Source organism: Nelumbo nucifera, chromosome 2, assembly GCF_055504915.1.
Source record: "Nelumbo nucifera cultivar China Antique chromosome 2, China Antique-T2T, whole genome shotgun sequence".
NCBI classification, from domain to species: domain Eukaryota; kingdom Viridiplantae; phylum Streptophyta; class Magnoliopsida; order Proteales; family Nelumbonaceae; genus Nelumbo; species Nelumbo nucifera.
This window is the reverse complement of record NC_142650.1, coordinates 55,487,648-55,511,632: the sequence shown is the minus strand read 5'-3', so window position 1 is coordinate 55,511,632 and position 23,985 is coordinate 55,487,648. Positions and strand designations below refer to the sequence as shown.

The following is a 23,985-nucleotide window of genomic DNA, read 5'->3' as shown; positions in this document are numbered from 1 at the left end:
GAATACTGAGAAGGTTAATGATTTGATCATTTGGAAACCTTGCCTTTTTTTTTATTTTACATCTAAAGAAAAAGCAATCTCAAAGGTACTTCACTGAGGAATTTTATTCCTAGACGTTTAAGCTGTATTAAAATCAAATATATATTGCCAACTTTTTATTTTTTTGGTAGAAAAGACGAATATCATTAAACAGAAAATCAAGAAGAAAAAAGTTAAGCTCAAGAAGATTGAAACTAGCCCACATAGGGCACACTTGCATGATCTATATATTGCCAACTGATGTGAGGTCAAATGACATGAGAATATGTAGAAGTTTTCAATCATGCATCCTCTATCTGCCAAGTTCTTGTTGTGTATACTTGCATACATTTCAATAATTCCATATGAACTCGTGAACAAGCCCCTCCTCCCAATTAAAGAAAACATGGAGGAGACATCTTTGTAAATATATTGCAATTCTACTACCCTTTGTGCTACTCCTTGGAAGAATCAAGTATAAGATAAGCATCAAAGCCAATAATATTAACCTAAGTTCTATCAGAACTTGGCACCAAAGCCAAGTATAAGATAAACAACCTTGGCTATTATCTCCTGTAAGTTCTATCAAAACTCTTCCCATCATAAATGAGGACAAAACAAGCCCTATTAAAAGGAAATATGAAACACACCTCAACTTGTACTTCCCCTTCTTTGAATTGGTTTGTAAAGCACAACTGTGACAAATTTCGAACGAAAGCGATGAGTTATTCCAAGGGCCACTACTGATCGTGGGCTCTCCCTGTTCTCAATGTAGAGATGATTGAGAATCACATGTTGTGGTAAAGGAAGTGCACCAGATGCATCTCTGGTTGTTGGAAAGCTCAGCAAAGTGTGTTGCAAGTGGGAAGGGAGAAGAGGTGGGTCCCTTGCTTCATCTTCATTTCCGGGGTACGGGTTGTTGTAACTTAAATCGGGTGACCGGGGAACTTCAAAACCCACCACACTTACTTCATCCTGCATCAGTGGTGTTTAGATCATAAAGTTTAGGTGATCCAATAACAATCGGGAAATTATATCCATTCATCGCTTACCTGATCTTCACCATATGTGTTATCCATGTTGATACAGGAGAAACACTTTTAGGACTAACAAATCATCAATGGTGGACAGCACTAATGTCAACAAGCCTGAAAAGGGAAGAATTCCTTCCATGAGCATTTCAAAACAACAGAAAGAAAAGAACAAGACAGAACAACAAGTAGGAAATTAGAAATATTTTTTTTTTATCAATAACACTTTCATTAATTCATCAGTAGAAAATTTACAAGTGGAAGACAAACACACTTATCTTCCAAGAGTTACAAAGAACTTCAAGAAAGGAAAGAAGAAAATACAAAGATACAAGGACACTAACATTACAACTTAGCCCAAAACAAGGAATCCCTTTCTGCCCCTTGTTTTGCTAAACCGTCAGCTAGGGAATTAGCTGATCTCTTAATCCAACATGTCTAACTTCCATCTCCCGCACCAGCCATTTGAATTTCCTCTTCTCATTGTTATACTTCCAAAGATCATTTTGTTCTTTGGTCAGCCACCCTATCACCACCTCTGAATCCCCTTCAATTATAAGTTTCTTAATGTTCAATTCCTTAGCTTTACGGGCTCCTTCCATAACTGCACATATCTCAGCTCTAAAGGAGTCACCCACTCCAATTGGGCCTGAGAACATAGCAGAGATGACCCCATTTTCATCTCTAAAAACACCCCCGATCCCTGATTGTCCCGGGTTTCCCCTATTGCATCCATCAAAGTTTAATTTCAAGAATCCACTAGGTGGGGGGGTTCAAGCCACACTCATTACTGACTTGGTCTGCGTGCAACTTGCAATTTCACCCCACTTCCTCAACATGTCATCCACAGTGTAATCTGTGAATATTTCCAGAGATTTCAGCCACTGTACCGCCCTAAATGATAGTCCTCAAATCTGCTGTCCCTCTCTGAGTTTCTGAGAATATCCTGGAGTTCCTTTCTTCCCACAGTGTCCAACATACTGCAGCCCTTAGTCCTCTCCACATTGTCCTTCCCCTTTTTAACCGCCACCTGAAGGAGGGAGCGAAAAGGCCCTGCATGTCTGATGGGGGATTCCAGCTGCATCCAAACAAGGAGAAAGCCCAATCCCACAACGACCTCGCGAAGTGGCACGACACCATTAGGTGAAAACCAGTCTCCCCGTCTGCTTTGCACAGAACACACCATTGAGGTGACAAGCAAGTACTGGGTCTCTTCTTTTGGAGTAGATCACCAGTGTTGATTCTTTCCAGATAAGCTTCCCAACAAAAACTACCAACCCTAGGAGGTATAGCTCTGCACCAAACCTCACCAATAGGAAAAGGGGACAGGGTAGGACTGGTGGACTGACTTAAGACTTTGAAGAAAGAAGCACAAGAGAAAATGTCATTGGGGTTAGGTGTCCAAATTCTAGAATCCGCCCTAGTGGGGTCTAAGACAACGTTATCAAGAATTGCAAAAAGGCTCGAAATATAGTCGAACTCTAAATCCCTCAAATCCCTTCTTAGACCCAAGTTCCACCCAATCCCAGAAGTGGAAGAGGACGGGGTGGTGAAAGACGAGATCGGCTCATTTTTCAAATCAGAAAGAGCGTACAAAGACGGAAATTGATCCTTTAGAGGGGCGCTCCCCACCCAAGTTTGTTCCCAAAATTTTATGGAATTACCGGAATTCAAGTCAAACCTGATATTATGAATGAAAAATGGTAGCAGGTCATGAATGGCTTTCCAAGGAGAATTGCTTGTGATCCTAGCTCTGATTCCAGCGTCCCATCCATTTTGCTCCAGCCCATGAATACTTGCCACTATTCTAGCCCATAGCTTCTCCTTCTCCAAAGGAAACCTCCACAACCACTTCCCCAGCAGAGTCATATTCCTTCGCCTAATACTCCCAAGCCCCAAACCATCACACGACTTACTCCTGCACACTATTTCCCAGCTAACTCTATGATCCCTCTTCTCTTCTCCCGGCTCCCACAGGAAATCTCTCATTAACTTCTCTAATCTGTTAGCAATCTTCACTGGGATTTTAAACACCGACATGAAGAAAATGGGTAAGTTAGCAAGCGTGGCCTTAATTAAAGTAATTCTCCCGCCAAGAGAGAGGTAATTCTTTTTCCAGGATACCAATCTTTTTTCAAACCTTTCCATCACCGGGTTCCAGAAGCTCTCTCTCTTGGGATTATCACCTAATGGTAATCCTAAATAGTTCAGAGGCCACCCCATGACTTCACACCCCAGCACTTCAGCACTCTCCCTGATCTCTCCCTCCTCCAAATTCACCACCACTACACAGCTTTTCCCAAGGTTAACCTTCAAGTTGGACAGTTGCTCAAACAGTTGTATCACCGACTTTAAATTCCTGATAAACCTCACATTACCACATTCACAAAACAGAATCGTGTCATCAGCAAACTGTAAATGTGTGAGGGGGGTTTCCATCCTCCCAACCCTCCAGCCTCTAATGAGCCCCCTAGAATTTGCTCTGTAAATCAATTTCCCCAAAACCTCCGCAATTAAAATGAACAAGAATGGAGAAAGGGGGTCTCCTTGTCTTATACCCCTACTGGCTGGAAAGAAATCTACCACTATCCCATTCACTAACACTGAATAATTACAATTCCGGACACAGCCCATGATCCACTTACACCACCAAGTCATAAGCCTTTTCCAAGTCCAGCTTACAGACCACTCCCTTCTTCTTATCCCTCTTAAAGTTCTCCACACTCTCATTAGCAGTTAAAATCTGGTCTGTAATTTGTCTTCCACTCACAAAAGCTCCTTGATAGTGTTCAATGATATCCGGAATTACCTTCTTCAGCCTCAAAGACAACACTTTTGCAATGATCTTGTACAAGCTATTCACCAAACTTATTGGCCTAAAATCCTTCAGGTGGGATGCATCTTTCTTTTTGGGAATTAAGGCTATAAATGTAGAGTTCACACCCGGATTGACAATTCCTCTCCTGAAAAACTCTTCAAACACCCGCAAGAGATCATCTTTCAAAATATCCCAACAATCCTGATAAAAAGCCATTGTAAACCCATCCGGCCCTGGAGCTTTTGTTCTATCCATAGAAAACACAGCCTCCTTGATCTCTTCTATATTAAAGCTTCTTTCCATCCTTCTCCTGTTCTCCACCCCTACATCTGGCCAATCCAAACCTTCTACCCACACCCTTCTACTCACAGGCCTTCTTAGAATAGATTTGAAATGCTCCACACAGGCCCTGGCAATCTCCTCTTGCTGTACTAACTCAACTCCATCTACTACCAATTTGGAGATAAAGTTCTTCCTTCTCCTGCCATCTGCTAGAGAGTGGAAATACCTAGTGTTTCTATCTCCCTCTTGCAACCATTTACACTGAGATTTTTGCCTCCAGCTAATTTCCTCCTTGTGCAGGCAATCCTCTAACTGTCTTCTCAATTCTCTCCTGAGGTCATTGTCTTCCTCTCCAAATTCTCCCCTTTCCTCTTTAAAGTCAAGGCTTTCAATCTTCTTCATCAAGTCTCCCTTTCTTTCTTCTGTCCTCCCGAACTCCATCAAGTTCCACTCCTTAATTCTTGCTTTCAAGAATTGTAGTTTCTTATGGAATTTTATCCCCTCCCACTCCACCGACGAGTTACACTCATGCCACCACTCCCTCACTTTGTTAGTAAACCCTGGAAATTAGAAATATTTGACACGATTATAGCTTCAATCCAGAAGGATATGATGCTATTGGTGAATTTTGGGGACCCAAAAAAAAAGTGATGCTATTGGTGCAATTAGACTTGTTCATGGGTCGGGTGGCCCGGCCCGGCCCCCGGACGGGCTTGAACATGGTTACAGGCCCGCGGGCTTAAATTCGGGCCAAAAAGCCCAGCCCACAATAAATTCGAGCCGGGCTCGGGTTTTGTCAAAATAGTCCGGCCCGGCCCAACCTAATATTAGACTTAAAGTGAGTAATGTGATTATGTCCATTTGAATAAATTTTTTGATTTAAGAATGTAAAACTGTGTTTTAAAATATAAAAGAAAGGGGGAAAAAACCATCTTGTAGGCCCATTGTTCATTTAAGTAGGAAAAAAAAAACTATCTGAATTTTTAATTCTAATTTGAATGGGAAAATTATTTTTTTTTTATTAGGTCGGGCTTGGGGCTCGGGCTCGGGCTCGGGCTTCGGGCTTTTTATCAGGGCCGGGCTCGGGCTTGGGCCTAGCATATTTCCCTTAATGACAAGTGAAAGCCCGGCCCGAGCCCGGCCTGACCCAGCCCATGAACAGGTCTAGGTGCAATAGAGAAGCCAATGACAAATCTATCCACCTCAAGTAACATAAAAAACATCCAAAAATCATGAGCAACCAGCAAGACGCACTAGAGAAATTAAAACATGCTTGGATTCGCAAAGAGAGAGGCTCAATGAGGAATTTGGTTATTCTCCCCATGTCAGGGGAATAAATACAGCTGAAGAAACAAAAATGTCTCAAAAAATAAGAAATTATTCTTTTATCATCATAAAATTAAGAAATTTTTATACAATATTAAGGGATTCTTTTACCATTTTTTTTTATAAACAAATCCTTTACTATTCATATACTAGATACCAACTACGATACAGTAATATCCTATAATACCTAGATAATTGTACATGACTAGTGTACCAATGTTGGGCAGGATATGCACCTGATACAAGATTAAATACTGCATTAACCACTTGTAGATATACTCTATATAGCATCAACACTATTAAAATATGTAAAATGGTATGTTTTAACAAATCATTTGGCAAGACATAAACCTTAAGAAATCAAGCTTAGCTTCAAAAACTAGATAATAGAAATAAGCATATTATATGTGATATCCATATCCGTGTCCAGAATATTGGAAAATGGAGTTCTATCCCCATAACCCACCATGTCCATGTCAGTATCTGTGTTTGGGTATCACATAGGTAACATCTTATGGTTATTCATTGTGATCCTACTACATGAAAATCCTGTATAAATAAATACTCTTACAACTCTGTGATAGAGATACCCAGGTATCAAAAACCACATGTCTAGCTAGGGAAAATTTTCCAGACACTACACTGCACATTAATGCAAATAGAATAAAAAAATGCAGATGCAGAATCATAAATTAATTCAGGTCTTCCAGCTAAATACCTCACTAGTCACTACCCCATTCTTCTAACAAAAAGGAAAAGATTTAAAATAGCTTCGTTGAGCCAACACTAGTATGAGCTCGGCTTGAACTCAACCTATGAACAGGTCTAAAACTAGATTGACGGATGAAGTTAATTTATACTAAAATGGGGAGGGCAAAGCACATTATCTCTTCCCCACCCACTTTGCTTCATCATTATCATAATCCATGCCTTATGGCCCTTATCCCAACTATATGGGGTCAGCTACACGAATCCTGTTTCGCCAATCTGTTCTATCTGTTCTATTTAAAGCCATATCCACTGTTAAATTGTTAGTGTTTAAATCATTTCTTACTACTTCTACCATGTCCTTTTTGGTCTACCCCAAGCTCTTCTAGCCCCTTCAATGTGTAACAAACCACTTCTTCTAACTGGTGCAGCTGGTGGTCTTCTATGCATGTGCCCAAACCAATCTTAGTCTAGTTTCTCACATTTTATTACTCCTAATCCTATCCTTTCTGGTTTTTCCACTCATCCATCTTAGCATTCACAATTTCACATCTTAGTATATTTTTATGTAGGAAAAGCAAATAAATGATTACAAAAACAAAGGATTTGAGCGTATTAGGATTTTAGAGAAAACCATACCCCTTCAAACCATTTAATAACTATTCTTTGATAGTAAATGGAAATTTATTCAAAAGAAAATAAAAGATAGAAACTCTGGTGATGAGACATCACTGAAACAGTAAAAAACAACTAAACATAAAAAGAGAAACCATTGGAATACATATCTGAGATACATCAGCTGCTCCAAAGCATTTGAGAAAAACATGTCATCTACAAATTGTAATAAAGAATTTCTATTTTCTTATCCATTTATCGTAAAACCTCCGGTATAGTTTTATGTATCGTTCTGGCAGGTGCTTTGGCCACATAAATATTAATATGGGGGGCAAGTGATCCCCTTGCCAGACACCCCTTGAACTTTAGAAGAAACCTGTTTTGCTACCATTTAGAAGAATAGAGATTTTGGGCATGATTATACAGACTTTCATCTGGGTTTGCCATTTTCTCCCAAAATTCATTCTTCCAAGGACATTATCAAGTTCGGACTTATGTGGCCATAAGACTTCTCCATATCCATCTTGCAAAGGACCCAGATGTGCCACTCCAATTTCTAGAGTCAATCAATCCAGTTGCAACTAAACCTTCATCCAGTATTTGCCTATCTAGGACAAAAGTTCCTTGAGATTGAAATACAGACAAGAATACCTTGTTCAATCTTAAGGGTAGCATCTTCAAAAAAAAAATCCTTGAGTGTAACATCTTATTAAATATCTTTTAGAAACTGCCAACCAGATTGATGGGTCTAGCATCCTTCAAGTCACTCTGCCTCCTCATCTGGATTGTGTGGGCTGTGATAGTACTTGCAAGTCATCTTCCATTCTCATTACCACCGATTAAGAAAAACTTCCCACTTTTTTTTTTTTGATAGATAAGAAAAACTTCCCACTTGGTAATCCTTGAATCCCAGAAAATGGTTATTCCTCCTTCAGTCCTATTTGCTAGAGGACAAACCAAATCACAAGGTCATAGACTTCAGAAATTCCTAAATACTTAGAAGTGTACTTCTAAGTACCAATTCCCAGACATTTGAGGATACAATTTTGACCATCATCTCAGGAATCAATGATTGTAAGCTCCCTTGCCCTTTTTAAGTTCCCTTGATACCTCCCTTGCCCTTCCTCTGTCTTGCATTTGTAAGGCCCCTTTCCACCAGTGTATCATGTTCAACTGCCTGGAAGAGCTCCCCTCACTCCCAATTACTCCCTACCTAAACCCCATCAGTTTGGATAAGACCTATTTTGAAACCTCCACCTCCCCCAATTACTGCCTTCAAGATGATCCCATGTTGCTGCTCCCATTGTTGCACTAAACACGGATATGCTACTATCTCAAAAACCTCCGATCTTGGATCATTAAATATGTCCTCTTCCGTCGGGTCCTCCAGTTCAAGCATTGTATGGTTCTGGACACTAGGGGTTGTTCATTCCTGGCCTAGACCAGAAGGAAATATTTATATATAGAAATAATATACCCACAGACACACACCTAAACCCAGACCAGGCCTGGACTCGCCCATGATCATCCCTAAGTGGACACCCCTTCTTGGCCCCATGTAACACCATAACCATAGAAATTTGTAGAGGTTAGTTGCCTACCTCCACCAACTGTATACTTTCTGACTGTGATGGAGTTAAAAGTTAAATCCTCCATTGTTTCATTGTAACCATACACCTCCCAATGTGGCAATGAAGGTCATTTGTTTCATATCGCTTAGTGCACTTCAATGCCCCCAACCAATTTTATTTAGTTCCTATTTGAAGCTCTAAAATTGAAGTGGATGGCATCATTTATGTGAAGAAAATTTTAGAATAGACTTTCCAATTTCCAAAGAAAGCTAATTGGTAATTGCTGAACATGATTTAAAAATTAACATATTTCTTAATAATTCCACAACACGTTTTCATTTCCATGGACATCCATATAAAATATTACTGGAATACATCTCACTATATTCCTCCAGTGCTTCAATATCACTTCACTTTGTTTACAGAAAACATCATCTAATCATGGTATAATGTAATTCAATGCTCCCAACCAATTTCTTGGCCTCTGCATTTATATAGTCCCTACTCCAAACTCTAAAATTGAAGTGGATAGCACATGTGAAAAAAAAAATTAGGATGGAAAGAGAGCTAATTGGTGAATGCTGAAGCACTTTCTGATGCACACAGTATTTGCACCTTGGGTTACAGTATAAGCAGATGGCATCACTTCATACCTTCTAATTGTTAGAGACCAAAAACCTATTCAGGGACCTCACCTAATAGCTTAAAGCTTTTAGGTTGAACAGTTCTTTGACATGGTATCAGAGCCTGTTTGACCAAGTGGTCTAGTGTTTGATCCTCACCTCCCCCATTATAACTAATTAAATTTCAATGAGGGGCATGTTAGAGAATAATAACCTATTCAGGGACCTCACCTAAAAGCTTAAGCTTTTAGGTTGAACAGTTCCTTGACAGTAATTCATAACAGTAGCAAGGTGATGTGCTAAGTTAAAGAAGGCGTATCGTCATAAAATGATAAAAATCCTGAAGGATTTTATCTAGAATGGTAAGAGCTCATAGAAGAAAGTTCCATCTCATCAAGTGGATATGGGTTTTTCATCCCGAATCTCTTAAATGATTGGGTTTTAGAAAGATGTAGCACATCACTATACCCCTGGTATGGCCAATGCTATCTATTCAGATAAACCACAAGTGTAAAACACATAGGCCTCTAGAAATCATGGCATGGCCATAGATAGATATTAAATTCCATATATAATAAGGACAAGAAATATATAGTAAAAGTGAGAATATAGATAGACAGATAGATAAGTGATCACTTGGAAAATCAAAGTTTTAAACTCATTGAATGCCATTTCCATGACATCCTTTCTAACAATGCCATAACTTGGAGAATAATCAGAATGTTAAAAGAAGCTTCATGCCAAGAGCCTAGTAAATGGTGTATAAATGCAAGAGTAGCTAGACCAAATAGTCCTGAAATTTTCTGGTAATATTGAGGCTCATCGATGAAGTTCTCCCAGTCAAGTGGCTGTGGAAACTTCCATGTGAAGGAATCCACTCCATAGGAAAGGGTAGTTGGTGCCTTAGTGGTGGTAAAATAAGAAGGTCAGCATGGATGTAGATGTTGAGGACAGTTAACTTTTCCAATGGTTCAGCTTCTTAGAAAGCAATTAAAAAAGATTAGAGAGCACGTGACTTAGTAAAATTAAGGTAGAGGATGAATCTAGGGTCCAGTTTTGGGAAGATAATTGCAGTGGCATTGCCATATTTAGTGATCTACTCAAGAATTTAGCAGGTCCCCCTTCAAGTGGACAAAATGATCAAAGAGTTCTTTTCCATTACAATGATACAGTGGTTTAGAACCTAATTTAATGAAAGATGTTTTCCTCCCCAAGAGTTTGAGAATATTCCATTTGGATAAAAGTGAGCCAGCCTCCAAGGACCACTCCCCTTCTCCAACCAGTTGATAGTGTTTGCCGAGTCACCTTCAATAGATAAGGATGACAGGCCCAGCTGTCTAGAAGCTCAGAGCCCAGTTAAGGCAGCCAAGACTTCTGCTTTTGTAGAACCAGAAAACCCAAATGGCTCACTGAAGGCCCATCAAATACTACTATCCCTCAGGATCACACCTCCAATACCTGCCTTACCAGGGTTAATCAGGGAGCCACCATCAAACTTGAGTCTTATCTCTGCCTCCTCCACCTGGGTAGATGTCAAGTAGAGTGCAAAATCTCGATCAGGTTTCTAAGGAGGTCTCCCATCAAGAAGCCTTTGAAAACTACTGAGTTAAGCACCCGAGAGTTGCACAAATGAAGGATGTGTGCTTCCAAAACCTCACAAGAGAGTAAGTCTGTTTTTAAAAATTATTATATTTCTCTCTTCCCAGGCACCCAACATTACAGCATGGGTAACAGTTCCCCAGTAGATTTTCCCTCTACTGCCAAGGCCCCCCTCACCACTGCCACCAATGGTCAATTATATGTTTTGGGGCAACCCCAACTATAGCCAATCATGTTGGGAAAATTGTGCCGCTGTCTAGTTTTAGGGCAGTGAATGAGAAGTTCAGCCGATTCTCCATCTCATAAGAACATAATGTATATGTGAGGTGAGATCCACATTTTTCCTTTCTTTTTTGAATTATATCACATGTTTTGATTCTTCCCCAAACAAACTTCTCACACAAAAAGGGGCACTCTTGAGGGAATAATGGAACTCCAAATCTTCTTAGTGGGGAACATAGTATCGTGAGGGTCTGATACAAGAGCCCTAAAGAAGGAACAAATTGAGTACTGTCCAAACAGGTGGATTTTCCAAATGTGTTGGTCAAGGGTAGACCTCCCTTAATGAAACAATTGTTGGGGTTGTGTCTTGTTTTTTCAATCGTTGGATTTGTTTTCAATCTAATAGTTGGTGTGGTCCATCCTTAGGCTAAGGTGGGTTTTAAATATAAAAGGTTCCTTTTGTATGTAGGGTTTAGAGAGAGAGGAAGAAAAGAAGTTTGCTCTTTTTCTTGTTGGAGAGAAAAGAAAAGAGAAGTTGAGAGAAAGAGGTGCTCTTGAGAGATGTTGCAAGCTACAAGGTACCTGTACTGTTTCTCATTTCCTTTTATGGTAAAGAACGATTTTCATCTCTCCTCTAGACATAGGCGGTAAGGTCGAACCACATAAATCCTTTGCATTCTTGATGGTACTTGTTTTTATTTGACTTTGCTTTGATTTCGTTATTTTTTTGCTATTGAATTTTCTTGGTTGTTATTTCATTTCAAATACTTTGTGGTTTTAATGTTTTATTCTGTGGGTGGTTATTGTGAGCCCTAACTACACCTATTCACGGGCCTGGCTTTACATATTGTCAGGCTCAGGCTTCGGGCTGGGCCCATTCGAATTTTAGCAAAAGCCAAGTATTATGATTCGGCCTGCCCTTGAGTCCTGTTAGTCTGATAACAGTCAAGAAGAAAGAACAAGAAAGGAGAAAGAAAGAGAGAGAGAAAGTAGAAGAAAAGAAGAGAAGAAAGGAAGAGAAAGTTCTGGTTCGAATGAGAGAAAGATTACCTCTCCCATTCGGCCAAATGTGTTTTATATTACTAACATAATGGAAAAGACACATGTGCCCCTACTTAAGTGAGGGACACTAGTTCTAACATAATCTTACACACCAGCAACCTCAACATAAGCATAAAGACAGAAATACCCCTACATACACGACACTAACACTCCCCCTCAAGCTGGTGAGTATATATCATATAATCCCAGCTTGTTACATATGTAGTCCACTCTTCCCCAACTCAACCCTTTAGTGAATAAGTCTACCCACTGGTTCCCTGTGTTAACATATGCAGTGTCTATCACTCCACTCAGCACCTTCTCTCTCACAAAGTGACAGTCAACCTCTATGTTCTTGGTTCTTTCATGAAACACCGGATTAGAAGAAATATGAACTGCAGCCTGATTGTCACAGTAGAGCTTCATTGGAGTGTTAACATTGTATCCCATCTCCTATAGAAGGTTCCTTAGCCACACTAATTCACAAGTAGTATGTGCCATAGCTCTATATTCTGCCTCCGCACTACTTCTCGCCACAACTGTCTGCTTCTTACTTTTCCATGTCACCGGATTACCCCCAAGAAAAGTGCAATAACCTGTGGGAGATCTCCTATCAGACATAGAACCGGCCCAATCAGCATCAATATATCCTTTTATCTCAAGTTTTTCACCACTTTTGTATATCAAACCATGACCAGGAGCCCCCTTTAAATATCTCACAATTCTTAGAACCGCATCCCAATGAGGAACCAGAGGTTTCTGCATGAACTGACTTACCACACTAACCGCAAATGAAATGTCTGGCCGAGTAATGGTTAGGTAGTTCAGTTTACCTACAAGTCGTCGGTATCTGGCAGGGTCTTCAAACACTTCACCCATATCACTGCTCAGCTTAGTGTTTGTTTCCATAGGTGTTTCAGCTGGTTTAGCACCTAACAAACCTGTTTCTTCCAGCAAATCAATAACATATTTCCTCTAACACAAGTTAATGCCATACTTAAACCTTGTTACTTCTATCCCCAAGAAATATTTCAATTTACCAAGGTCCTTTGTCTGAAAATGTTCTTACAGAAAAGTCTTCAACCTATCAATGCCCATTTTATCATTCCCAGTAATAACAATATCATCTACATACACTACCAATAGAATCTTTCCTGCCCGAGAATCATGACTGAAGACTGAATGGTTAACTTAGCACTGTTTCATACCAAACTTCTTTACCACCTCACTGAACCTACCAAACCATGCTCGAGGAAACTGTTTAAGCCCATAAATGCCCTTCTTTAGTCTACATACCTTACCATCCTCCCCCTGAGCAACAAACCCCGATGGTTGCTCCATATAGACCTCCTCGAGCAAATCACCATGCAAGAAGGCATTCTTGATATCAAACTGATAGAGGGGCCAATCATACATAGCAGCAAGAGAGATCACAACACGAACCAACCAATCTTAGCAACCGGGGAGAAGGTCTCTATGTAATCAATACCATAGGTTTGAGAGTACCCTTTTGCAACCAGTCTAGCTTTTAGCCACTCTACACTACCATCAGATAACTACTTAACAGTATAAACCCACTTACAACCAACCTGCTTCCCAGGAGGAAGAGTGGTGAGTTCCCAAGTATGATTATGAATTAGAGCTGAGAGTTCTTCTTCCATTGCACAGTGCCATCCTTGAGAGGCAAGGGCTTCCTAGACATCCTTAGGGACAACAACAGAGGATACAAAGAGATAAACTGGCAATGGGAAGTGGAAAGGTGAGTGAAATATAATTAAAAATAGGATGAAGGGTACAAGTGTGTTTACCTTTCCGCAAGGCAATGGGAAGATTAAGATCAGATACTGACGGTGGGGCTGGTGTGGGGACAACTGCCAGATCTGTCGACGTTGATGGAGCTAAAGGAGGAGCAGCCGGTACATGTGGACGATGTGTATACACTTGACGGATAAGTGGTCGTTCAACAGGTGGTGGCACCAGAGGCAAGGACTTGGTCACAGCTGGAACAAAAGGAACAAAATCCACAACTGGAAGAGGAAGAGGAGGAGGTGATGAGGAGGAAGAAACATCACCGAACCCCAAGAAAAACGGAGTAGACTCAAAGAAGGTAACATCAGCACACACAAAGGAACGTCGAGAGCTAGGATGATAACACTTATACCCATTCTGAGTACGAGAATAGCCAAGGAAGATGCACTTAATGGATCGTGCATCTAACTTGTCCCTCCCGGGGCCCAGATTATGGACGAAGCAGACACACCCAAAAACTCGAGGAGAAAGAGGAAACAGAGACAAGGTAGGAAACAAAGTAGTGAATGGGGAATGACCATTAAGGATAGACGTGGGCATCCGATTAATTAAGAAGCAAGAAGTAAGCACCGCATCACTCCAAAAGAGTTTGGGAACATTCATGTGATGCATGAGAGATCGAGCTGTTTCCAAAAGATGACAATTCTTTCTCTCAGCCACCCCATTTTGTTGTGGGGTGTAGGTACATGAAGTCTGATGTATAATGCTATGTTAATCCAAGTATTCTTGAAATGATGAAGAGAAATATTCACGGCCTTTATTGGAACGAAAAAATTTAATGTGAACACCAAATTGGTTGCGAATCAACATAAAATTTTTGGAAAATGGTAAACAATTCACTCATTTCTTTCATTAAATAGAGCCACGTCATCCTTGAATAATCATCAACAAAAATGACAAAATATTTATATCCATTGTATGATGTCACTTTATAAGACCCCAAACATCTGAATGAACCAAAGAAAAAGGACTCAACATACAGTTATCAACCCTAGGACTAAAGGGAACACGATGATGTTTCCCCAACCGACACGACTCACAGTCCAAAACAGAAAGTTGACTCAACGAAGGAACCAAAGACTTCAAAACTTTCAGCGAGGGATGACCAAATCGACAGTGGCACTAGAGAGGAGAGAGATGACTGGAGAGTTGTTGATGTTTTTCCACCACCATCAAGATAATACAATTCACTAGCTTCATGCCCTCCACCAATCTTCATCCCCGTCCTGAGATCCTGAAAAACACACGAAGAAGGGTAAAAAGTAATAGAGCAATTGAGTGACTTGGTCAACTTACTAATAGACATAAGGTTAAACGGAAATTTAGGGACATACAAAACTGAGGATAAAGGTAAGGGGGTCATGTTAACACTTCCAACACCACAAATGGAGGATGTGGAGCCATTAGCAAGGGTAACAGATTGTGATGTTGAGTAATGAGAGAGGGAAGAAAACACACCTGGAGTTCCAGTCATGTGATCGGATGCTCCAAAGTCAATAATCCAGGGATTGGGTGTGGATGCCAGACAAGCCATACCTGAGTGTGCGAGAGTGGTCGTGTTTTGCTGAGATGTGGCTTGGACAAACCTCTCGTACTCATCACGAGGGACACTCATCATCTCCTTCCCGGGAACATCTGTGGATGTAGGAAGCATCTGATCAGCTGAACGACTCTCCTGTCTGAAGCTGTTGTCACTAGTCATGGCATGATTGGCCCAAGTTGAGGGTGGACCATGCAAGTCATAGCAATAATTAATGTTATGTCCATCCATACCATAGTGAGTACACCTCGGACCCGAACTACGTCCTCTACCACGGGCTCCCCCTAAATCTCTACCTCCAATACGACCACCACCACGGTTATATGTAGGTCCACCACCACCACTCCGGCCATATATCGGTCCACTGCTACCACCACGGCCAGACTGAGCTCCCCGAGCTCCACCTCTAACACCACAGCCCCTCGATACTGCAAAGGCTAATCTATCAAAAGCACTAGAGTTCTCAGTAGATCCAATGGAAATCCTCCTAAGTCGAGCAAACACCTCTTCTAAGGAAGAGTTGATCCTCCTAGTATCTGAGCCCACACTGGTTCATACTCAGATTTTAGCCCCACCCAAAATCGAGTCACATCAAGTTGTTCTCTCTACTATTGCTAAATTTTGACATCAGAAGTCAGGGGGTGATAAACATTCAACTCATTACTAATGTTTCTCATACTAGCATAGTACTCCTCAAGACTCTAATTGCCCTGTTGCAGATTAAAGTATTCTTGATACAGCTTATAAACTCTAGTTGTATTGTCTTGGCTAAAATACAACTTCTTAGCATGGTCCCACACATCTTTGGCAGTGTCAAGAAACATGAAATTTACACTAATCTTGGGCTCCATACTATTCCATAACCACGTGATAATCTGTGCATCCTCTTGTTCCCAGTCATCATACTCATGAGAATCAATGGAGGGTTTTTCTTCCCTTATGTGTTTCACCTTCTTCTTTGCCTTAAGAAAAACTTCTACAAATTTAGCTCAAGGTACATAATTTTCTCCATTCAGTTTAATGGAGGTCATTTGAACATTCAGGTAGTCAATAGGGACCATCACATTAGACTTGCTATCACTACTGTCTCCCGTTGCTAAATTTGGAACACTGCACACTAGACCACACCACACACTGGTAAGATTGCACTCTTTACACCACAAACCCTACCCCACGACTACCTGAAATCTCACCACACTGTATGAGGACCACTCCCCCTTCGAATCATACTGAAAACAACATAAACCCTAGCACACTATAGTTTGAAATCCCACCATACGATCTGAAACATACTTATTATTTGATTCACAATAAAAAATTGCATAGAAATCTCTTACCTAATCACCCGAAAATCAGACCACACAATACACCCACTGGACCACACGAATCAGCCCTCTTCTCTTCATCGATTAGGGGAGGACTTCTTAGAAACCACAGCAACCAACCACGAACAACACAACTGGAGGCATAGAAACCTCCAAGGGAAGAGGGTGACCACTCCTTTTCAGCCCTTTCCCTTATCTCCAACTAATAGCAGAGAAACCAAGAGAAAACCCTAGTTGAGTTGCTTAGTTGAGCTCTGATACCATATTATGATTCGGCCTGCCCTTGAGTCCTGTTAGTCCGATAACAGTCAAGAAGAAAGAAAAAGAAAGGAGAAAGAAAGAGAGAGAAAAAGTAGAAGAAAAGAAGAGAAGAAAGGGAGAGAAAGTTCTGGTTCGAATGAGAGAAAGATTACCTCTCCCATTCGACCAAATGTGTTTTATATTACTAACATAATGGAAAAGACACATGTGCCCCTACTTAAGTGAGGGACACTAGTTCTAACATAATCTTACACATCAGCAACCTCAACATAAGCATAAAGACAGAAATACCCCTACATACTCGACACTAACACCAAGCTTGAGCCCAGCCCATGAATAGGTCTAGCCCCAACAAAGTGGTATTAAGCTCCCAAGTTGGTGTTTACAAGGTGTTTATGAAATTGCTTAAAAGATAATGGCAACAAAAGGTACAAGTTCTTAATTCCAGATTGAGAGGTTTGATGGCAAAGGTAGCTTTACCTTATGGAAAAGGAGGGTGAAGGACATCCTAGTTCAACAAGGCTTGTCTAAAGTGTTGAGGTAAAAGATGGGAAGCTAGAAAACATGAAGGGTGCTGATTGGGAGGACATCGAGTCAAGGTATGTTACTATGATTCGACTGCTCATGGCTGATAACATTATGTTTAACATTATGGAGGAAGATTCTGCACCAAAATTGTGGAAGAAGTTAAAGAAACTTTATCTAGGGAAAAGCTTAACCACAAAGTTATATTTGAAGTGCAGTTGTATGGACTGAAGATGGAAGAGGGTGGGAATCTCCTAGAACACCTAAATGTGTTCAACAATATCTTGGATCAACTAGAAAAAGTTGATGTCAAGGTGGAGAAGAAGACAAGGCTCTTTCGCTTCTTACCTCACTTCCCAATTCATATGAAAACTTGGTGGCAACGTTGTCGTATAGGAAAGATACGGTGGAGTTGGAAGAAATCACCACATCTCTTCTATCCAATGAGGTTAGGAGGAAGCCCAAGCATGAGAGTAGGTAGGATTCTGCATTGGTTATGCAAGGAATGAATCGGAAAAGAAAGTCATCTGACAAGGAATCTAAGAGTGGCAAATCTAGATCCAAGGTCAGGGAAAAGGGCAATGTACAGTATTACAAATGCAAGGAGTTTGGTCATATAAAGAGAGATTGTCGTGCATGAGAAAGGAGTGGAGATGAATCTAGAAGTGTGGCAATTGCACTAGATGATGATAGAGACATTTTCATAGACTCTGAAGATATGTGCAATTTTTCTCCAAATGAGTGGGTTTTAGATACTGGGTGTTTTATGCATGTTTGCTCCAAGATGAATATTTTGATATGTTCAAAGAGAGGAAGATGGGTGTCGTCTCCTTGGGATGGATCTATGTGTGATATCACAGGTGTTGGGATAGTGAAAATCAAAATGTTTGATGGAGTGGTTCACACTTTGGGTGGTGTAACATATGCCCCAAAAATGCATAGGGATCTAATATCACTTAGCCAGTTGGTTTCCAAGGGTTGCAAAGTCTTTGTTGCGGGTGGGTTCATGAAAACCACACACAATGGTATGGTCCTGACAAAGGAAGAAAAATGCAAGGGGTTGTATCATCTGATTGAGATTACAATGGTTCCCAAGACCTCAATGGGATGTTGGAATCAAAATCTACAAGGTTGTGGCCACATGGAGAGTCTCTTTCACAATTAAGGTGGAGACAAGGGATACAAGTTTCTAGTACAGATGATGGTGAGAGGAATGTTCCTGTTGGGAGAAAGGAAGAATTGAGGTACCTCTCTAGAGTTTTTTTTTATAGGTAACAGAAAATATTTCATTATATAGACAATAATATAAGGAAAGTGATACAACCAAGGAGTGAGTACCCCTTAGAGCATGTGTAACAGTTAAGTCCTATGCAATCATTCCCTGCCCAATGCTTACCCACAAGATCAGGTTAACATTTTTTCTCCTTAAAACAGCTAAGCCCAAAATACCTATTTCCTTACAACCCCTTGCCTTGCTAAAGAGTCTGCCATCCCATTAGCCGCCCTTGGAACCCACTGAAAGGATATTGCCACGCCTCTTAGGTGCCATTTAGTTTTCTTCCCAAGTCTCAGTAGGTCCAAGTTGCCTTCTTGTCATTCTTTAGCCAGTATAGCAGACAATTCAGCCTTGGTTGAGTCTCCTTGGGCAATAGGGTAGGGCCTAAGAATAGAGCTAAGATAGTTCCCTCTTTATCCCTAAACCCCTCCTATGCCTGAAGGACCTGGGTTACCAAAGCAGCTCCCATCAAAATTGGGTTTAATGAAACTTTCTGGAGGTGGCTCCCAAACCTAAACTATTCTATTCTTCCATGTAGAGGAATAGGCCACTTCCCTACACTTCCTTTTTAAGTCATCAAAGGAAAATAGAGAGAACACTTCTAGGGACTTAACCCAATGGATCACCCTTAGCTGGATATAGTCTAAGAGTGCCTCCAAATTTCTCTCATTTTTTTTTTTTTTTGGATAGGAAACGATAACTTTCATTAGATAAAGCCAGAAGAACAATTGTCACCTTCTAAAGTGAAAGGTGACCCCTGAACAAAAAAAAAAAAACAACTTACAACATTGCCCGAAACAAAATTTTTTTTTATCAATAACACATTTCATTAATTAATCATAGAAATAATTACAAAGGGGAATATAAACTTTCTTATCTTCCAGCTAAGGCTTGAGCCCCCAAAAAAGGAAAAAAAGAGTTACAACTGAGCCCAAAGCATAGACTTCCTCTCCACCCCTTGTTTAGCTAACCCATCAGCAAAAGAGTTAGCTGATCTTTTCACCCAACTGATCTTGACTTCCATCTCTTGAACCAGCCACCTAAATTTCCTCCTCTCATTGTTGTAATTCCATAACCCACTGTTGTCTTTATTCAGCCACCCTACCACCACCTCTGAGTCCCCTTTCAATTATAAGTTTTCTTATATTTATCTTCTTAGCTCTCTAGACTCCTTCCATAACTGCATAGGTATCGGCTTTGAGAGAGTCATCCCTAAACAAAACTTCATGATTCACCCCTTGCTTTGCTAGGTTGTCAACTAAAGCATTTGCTGACCTCCTGGACCAATAAACTTGTGCACCCAGCTCCCTTGTGAGGCTCAATAATTCCCTTACAAGTTGTCTAAGGGACCACATTCCCAAACTATTTGATTGCAGCCAACCTACTACTAATTTTGAATCTCCCTCCACTTCTAACTGTTGAAAGCTAGGATTTTTCCTTCCGCATCTCTAAACACACTCCCTATTCCAAAGGGTCTAGGGTTCCCAAGAGAGCTGCCATCAAAGTTCAGTTTGACATTACACTACAAAGGAGGGGACCAAACTGCTTGCATGGTAGGTGATGAAGTAGAAGACCTTGCTAAAATACTCCAGCCTCTAGTCAAATCATCTATGGAGACATCCTTGAACAAGTCAAGAGTTTTCAACCAATGTATTGCCTTGATGGTGATCCCTTCAATAACTTTAAGAGCTGATTTTTCTTTCCCTTGGAAAATCCTATTATTTCTCTCTTCCCACACTACCCACAAGATAGTTGCCCTCGTTGTTCTCCACATCACCCTTCCTTTCTTCTTTGGTTATCGGAAAAGGCTAGGGTTAAATAATTCCGCTACGCTTGTAGGGGGGGGGGGGGGGGGGGGGGGGGGGGGGGGAGTCCACCTACAATCAAAGAGTCAAAGAGAGGGGATTTCTCTCCTCATCTTTGAAGAGTCTTGCATTTCTTTTTTCCCAGACTGTCCAAATGACAGCAGCCCTAATGCATCTCCATAAAATTATGCCTGAATCAGGTGGAGTTAGGACCGAGTGATTTAGGTTATGTGTAGTTGGTGGTGTCTTTTTAAGGCCAATGGATGTTTGTGGTATTTGCAAATAGGTGGAGGCGCAAATAGTAGATCTCCAAGGTGGTTGAAAAATAAGCCAAGGTAGAGATTCTTAGGGTTGTGTCTTATTTTTTCAACTGTTGGATTAGTTTTTAATCTAATGGTTGGTGTGGTCCATCCTTAGGTTAAGGTGGGTTTTACATATAAAAGGTTTCTTTTGTATGTAGGGTTTAGAGAGAGAAGAAAGAAAGAAGTTTACTCGTTTTCTTGTTGGAGAGAAAAAAAAAAGGGAAGTTGAGAAAAGGAGGGTGCTCTTGGTGTAAGAGTGGGTTTTTTTCTCTTGTTTTTGTTCTTTGCATTGAGAGAGGAAAGGGAGAATAGGTGTATAAAGGTTAAGGGTTGGTTTGGGTGGCAAGCCACAAGGTACCCGTACAATTTCTCATTTTCTTAGTGAAGAATAGTTTTTGTCTCTCCCATGGTCATAGGCAGTAAGGCCAAACCATGTAAACCCTTTATGTTCTTGGTGGTGCTTATTTTTATTTGTCTTTGCTTGGATTTTGTTATTTTTGTTGCTATTGGATTTTCTTGGTTGCCACTTCATTTCAAATACTGTGGTTTTAACCCGTGGGTGGTTGTTGTGAGCCCCAACAATAACTTGATTAACAAAAGGACATCTCAAAAATGCAGTAACAGCATGCTATTCAATTTTCAGAGAAATTAATAGAGAAGGGAAGATTATTAACTCAACATTCAATTTACTTTCTAAGCACTTTTTTTAGATGCTATCTTTTCATTTTTGTATGACATACCTAGAGGGATGGGCCACACATGATCAAGAATACTGTAAGCATGATTTTTTTCAATCCTTTGCCATCATTTAGTATGTTATCTTTCAATTTTTTTATCAGTCATATTCTCCTTCAATTTGCTAATTAATGCATAATTTTGTGGTTTTTCCAATTTCGGTGACAGAAATTTCCTATGGACATTGCATCAAGAGAGAAATTTGATATAAACATACTGCATTGTCTCTTCATAGCATTCTGAAGCTTTCCCTTCCGAAGGTTCTATCGTCTATGGGAGAAAACCTATGACCCAAATATTGCAGTACAAACATTTCAACCATCATAACAAGGATACAGTTCCACACTGATATAAAATTAGCTTAGCTATTATCACCAACCACATTTGCATGCTATAATGTGGTTATTGTGGATTTGCAATTGCTTATAAAGTTAAATTCTCACAGAAAAAAATAAATGCCTAGTTGAGAGGGACCACAGGATAGCTTAAATTTGACATGAATCCCAACAAAAAATTTCTAACCTTGAAGATTGTAAAATTTATATATCCTATGAAACGAATCCAGACCCTGGTAGAAAACATTAGAGACATCCCAAAAACAGTCCAGGACTACAATGTAGAAAATCTTAGAGCATAGATTTAAACCACGTAATGTCCTAAGGATTGATATTTTAAAGAGAAAACAAAACAAACCTGATTGACTCAGGCTCTACTCTACTCCTTCAGATACCAATCAGCAGCTAGCTCCCCGTTTCGGAAGAAATATAGATATAAAAAACCCAGAAGCAAAGAAAATATTTATACCAGAGGTTTTATCTGCAAAACTGTGCAAACCCAGATGAAAATAAATTCAACCCATCAAAAGACCACAGAATAAAGAGATAGTTAACAATCTATACCTTGCCCAGTAAATATAAAATATCAATCAAATCTCTCAAAACCAGAAAAGTGGGAAAAGAACACCAAAACCAAGTTAAATAACAAACGAGGAGGTGTAAGAAAAAAATAAGAAAAAAACTAGAAATGTAACTTGGGGAAAATAAATACAAATTTTCAAAACCAAACAATGAAAAAAAGAGTGAAATCACATGACCCATTAAAGACAAAATCAGAATAAATCTTACCAATAAGCAGAAGAAAAAATGACATAGACTGCAATTAAACAAGTACTATTTGTTATTTGAGGAACCCACCAATGCTCTTTCCTTCCCCCTTAGAAGAATTCGCCCAGAGAATCCAGACAGAAAATCTTCAAGAACAATCAAATCTCACACGCCAATCTTCCTCGAAGCCTGTTTTCTCCTTCACAATCAGAGAGATTATTGAACCCAGAAACAAATTTCCCCAAATCAAAAATGGCAATTTAGGAAGTGAAAAGGAAAACAAAACAAAAAGGAATCCTGAGAGAACCAAGTTCTAGCTTACAGGCGGGATAGCATGCAAAGGCAAAGCCGGCACCTCTGGCAAGTCTTCTTGTTTTTGGGAAAAGGATCGGTGTTCTACTCGCGCGAGTAAGAGAATATATCTACGCGCCAATTATGTCAGCCACGTGTAGGAACGAAATTGTTTAGGTAGGTACCATCAGGGCAAAGTCGGGAATTCGCATCTCTTACTTTAGAGCGCTTTGATCAGTAATGACACCACGTGTATGAATCTGCTCCTCGCAAACGTGACGTACATACCCTGCTTTTTGGGAAGTGAGAAATACAACTTGTGCGCGTGACACGTGGCAGGAAGCTTGACATTCAATGGGCCCACTGAAAGAAAGAGATCCTACGATTTAAAAGTTGGTAAAAGTGATTAAAGCAACCTTAGCCGTTGAATTTTATACATTATTTTTTTAAGGTAATTTTATACATTATTACCTGTTATGGGCCGGGCTCGGGCTAGGTCTTTTGCCGACATTTGATTTCGGCCCAAAGCCTGACCCATGAAATTCCCAGAGATTAATGTTAGTTGGGAGTTCTTAAAAATAAACGTTGTCTTATTCGAATATAAGTATTTATTTTGGGCCAGAATTATACTAATCTATACTACTTTAAATCTATTATTTTAAAAAGAATGGCAAATGAAGGTAAATAAGGTAATTGATTATTGATATTAAATGAGTTAAAAAGAAGTAATTTTAAGATATTCAATGCATTCAATTCCCTTTCATTAAATCTAACATTTAAGTTATTAACTTGCATTCATGTTCATTGAATCATATATTTAAGCCATTTTTGTTTCTTCTCATCATTAAGTTCTATTAATTAAATCCATACTTAATAATTTAATAATTTCAATAACATAAAAAAAGTTTATACTTTTAAAATCTACCCAGAAAAAATAGTGTTTTCATCTACGTGGCGGTAAGAAATTAAACCATTTTGGGTCAAATGGGTCAATCCATGTTGCCACAATTAAATAATGAAAATCAAAATTAGATAAAATAAAAAAAAATCAAAAATTAAAAAAATTGGGAACATTTTTAACATACATATGAAACAATAATAAGTATGATAAATAAGAAATGTTTTTATTGATGATGGAAATGAAATGTTGTTGCCACGA

General features: G+C 39.8%; 1 protein-coding gene across 7 annotated transcripts; it reads right to left on the bottom strand.

The window, feature by feature from the left end:
- Positions 1-227: 227 nt before the first annotated feature.
- LOC104586340 (SNF1-related protein kinase regulatory subunit beta-3-like) lies at positions 228-22,888 on the bottom strand. Of its 7 annotated transcripts, XM_088898753.1 has the most exons (5): positions 22,626-22,888; positions 22,126-22,256; positions 21,650-21,716; positions 1,071-1,166; positions 228-993 (listed from the first exon to the last, which is right to left on the bottom strand). In XM_088898753.1, exons 4-5 carry the CDS (start codon positions 1,095-1,097, stop codon positions 670-672), a joined length of 351 nt encoding a protein of 116 aa, XP_088754879.1. In that variant the 5' UTR covers positions 1,098-1,166; positions 21,650-21,716; positions 22,126-22,256; positions 22,626-22,888; the 3' UTR covers positions 228-669. The 7 variants fall into 7 exon arrangements, with proteins under 7 accessions (XP_088754879.1, XP_088754877.1, XP_088754876.1 ...); XM_088898751.1 differs by lacking the exon at positions 21,650-21,716 and having other exon boundaries at positions 22,557-22,888; XM_088898750.1 differs by lacking the exon at positions 21,650-21,716.
- Positions 22,889-23,985: the final 1,097 nt, after the last annotated feature.

What these genes read in the sequence shown, in the direction of transcription:
- LOC104586340 (XM_088898751.1), bottom strand. Translation starts at nt 1,097, where the DNA reads ATGGATAACACATATGGTGAAGATCAG. An exon ending in ACACATATGGTGAAGATCAG is followed by an intron (nt 994 to 1,070) that starts GTAAGCGATGAA and finishes CCACTGATGCAG; the next exon opens with GATGAAGTAAGTGTGGTGGG.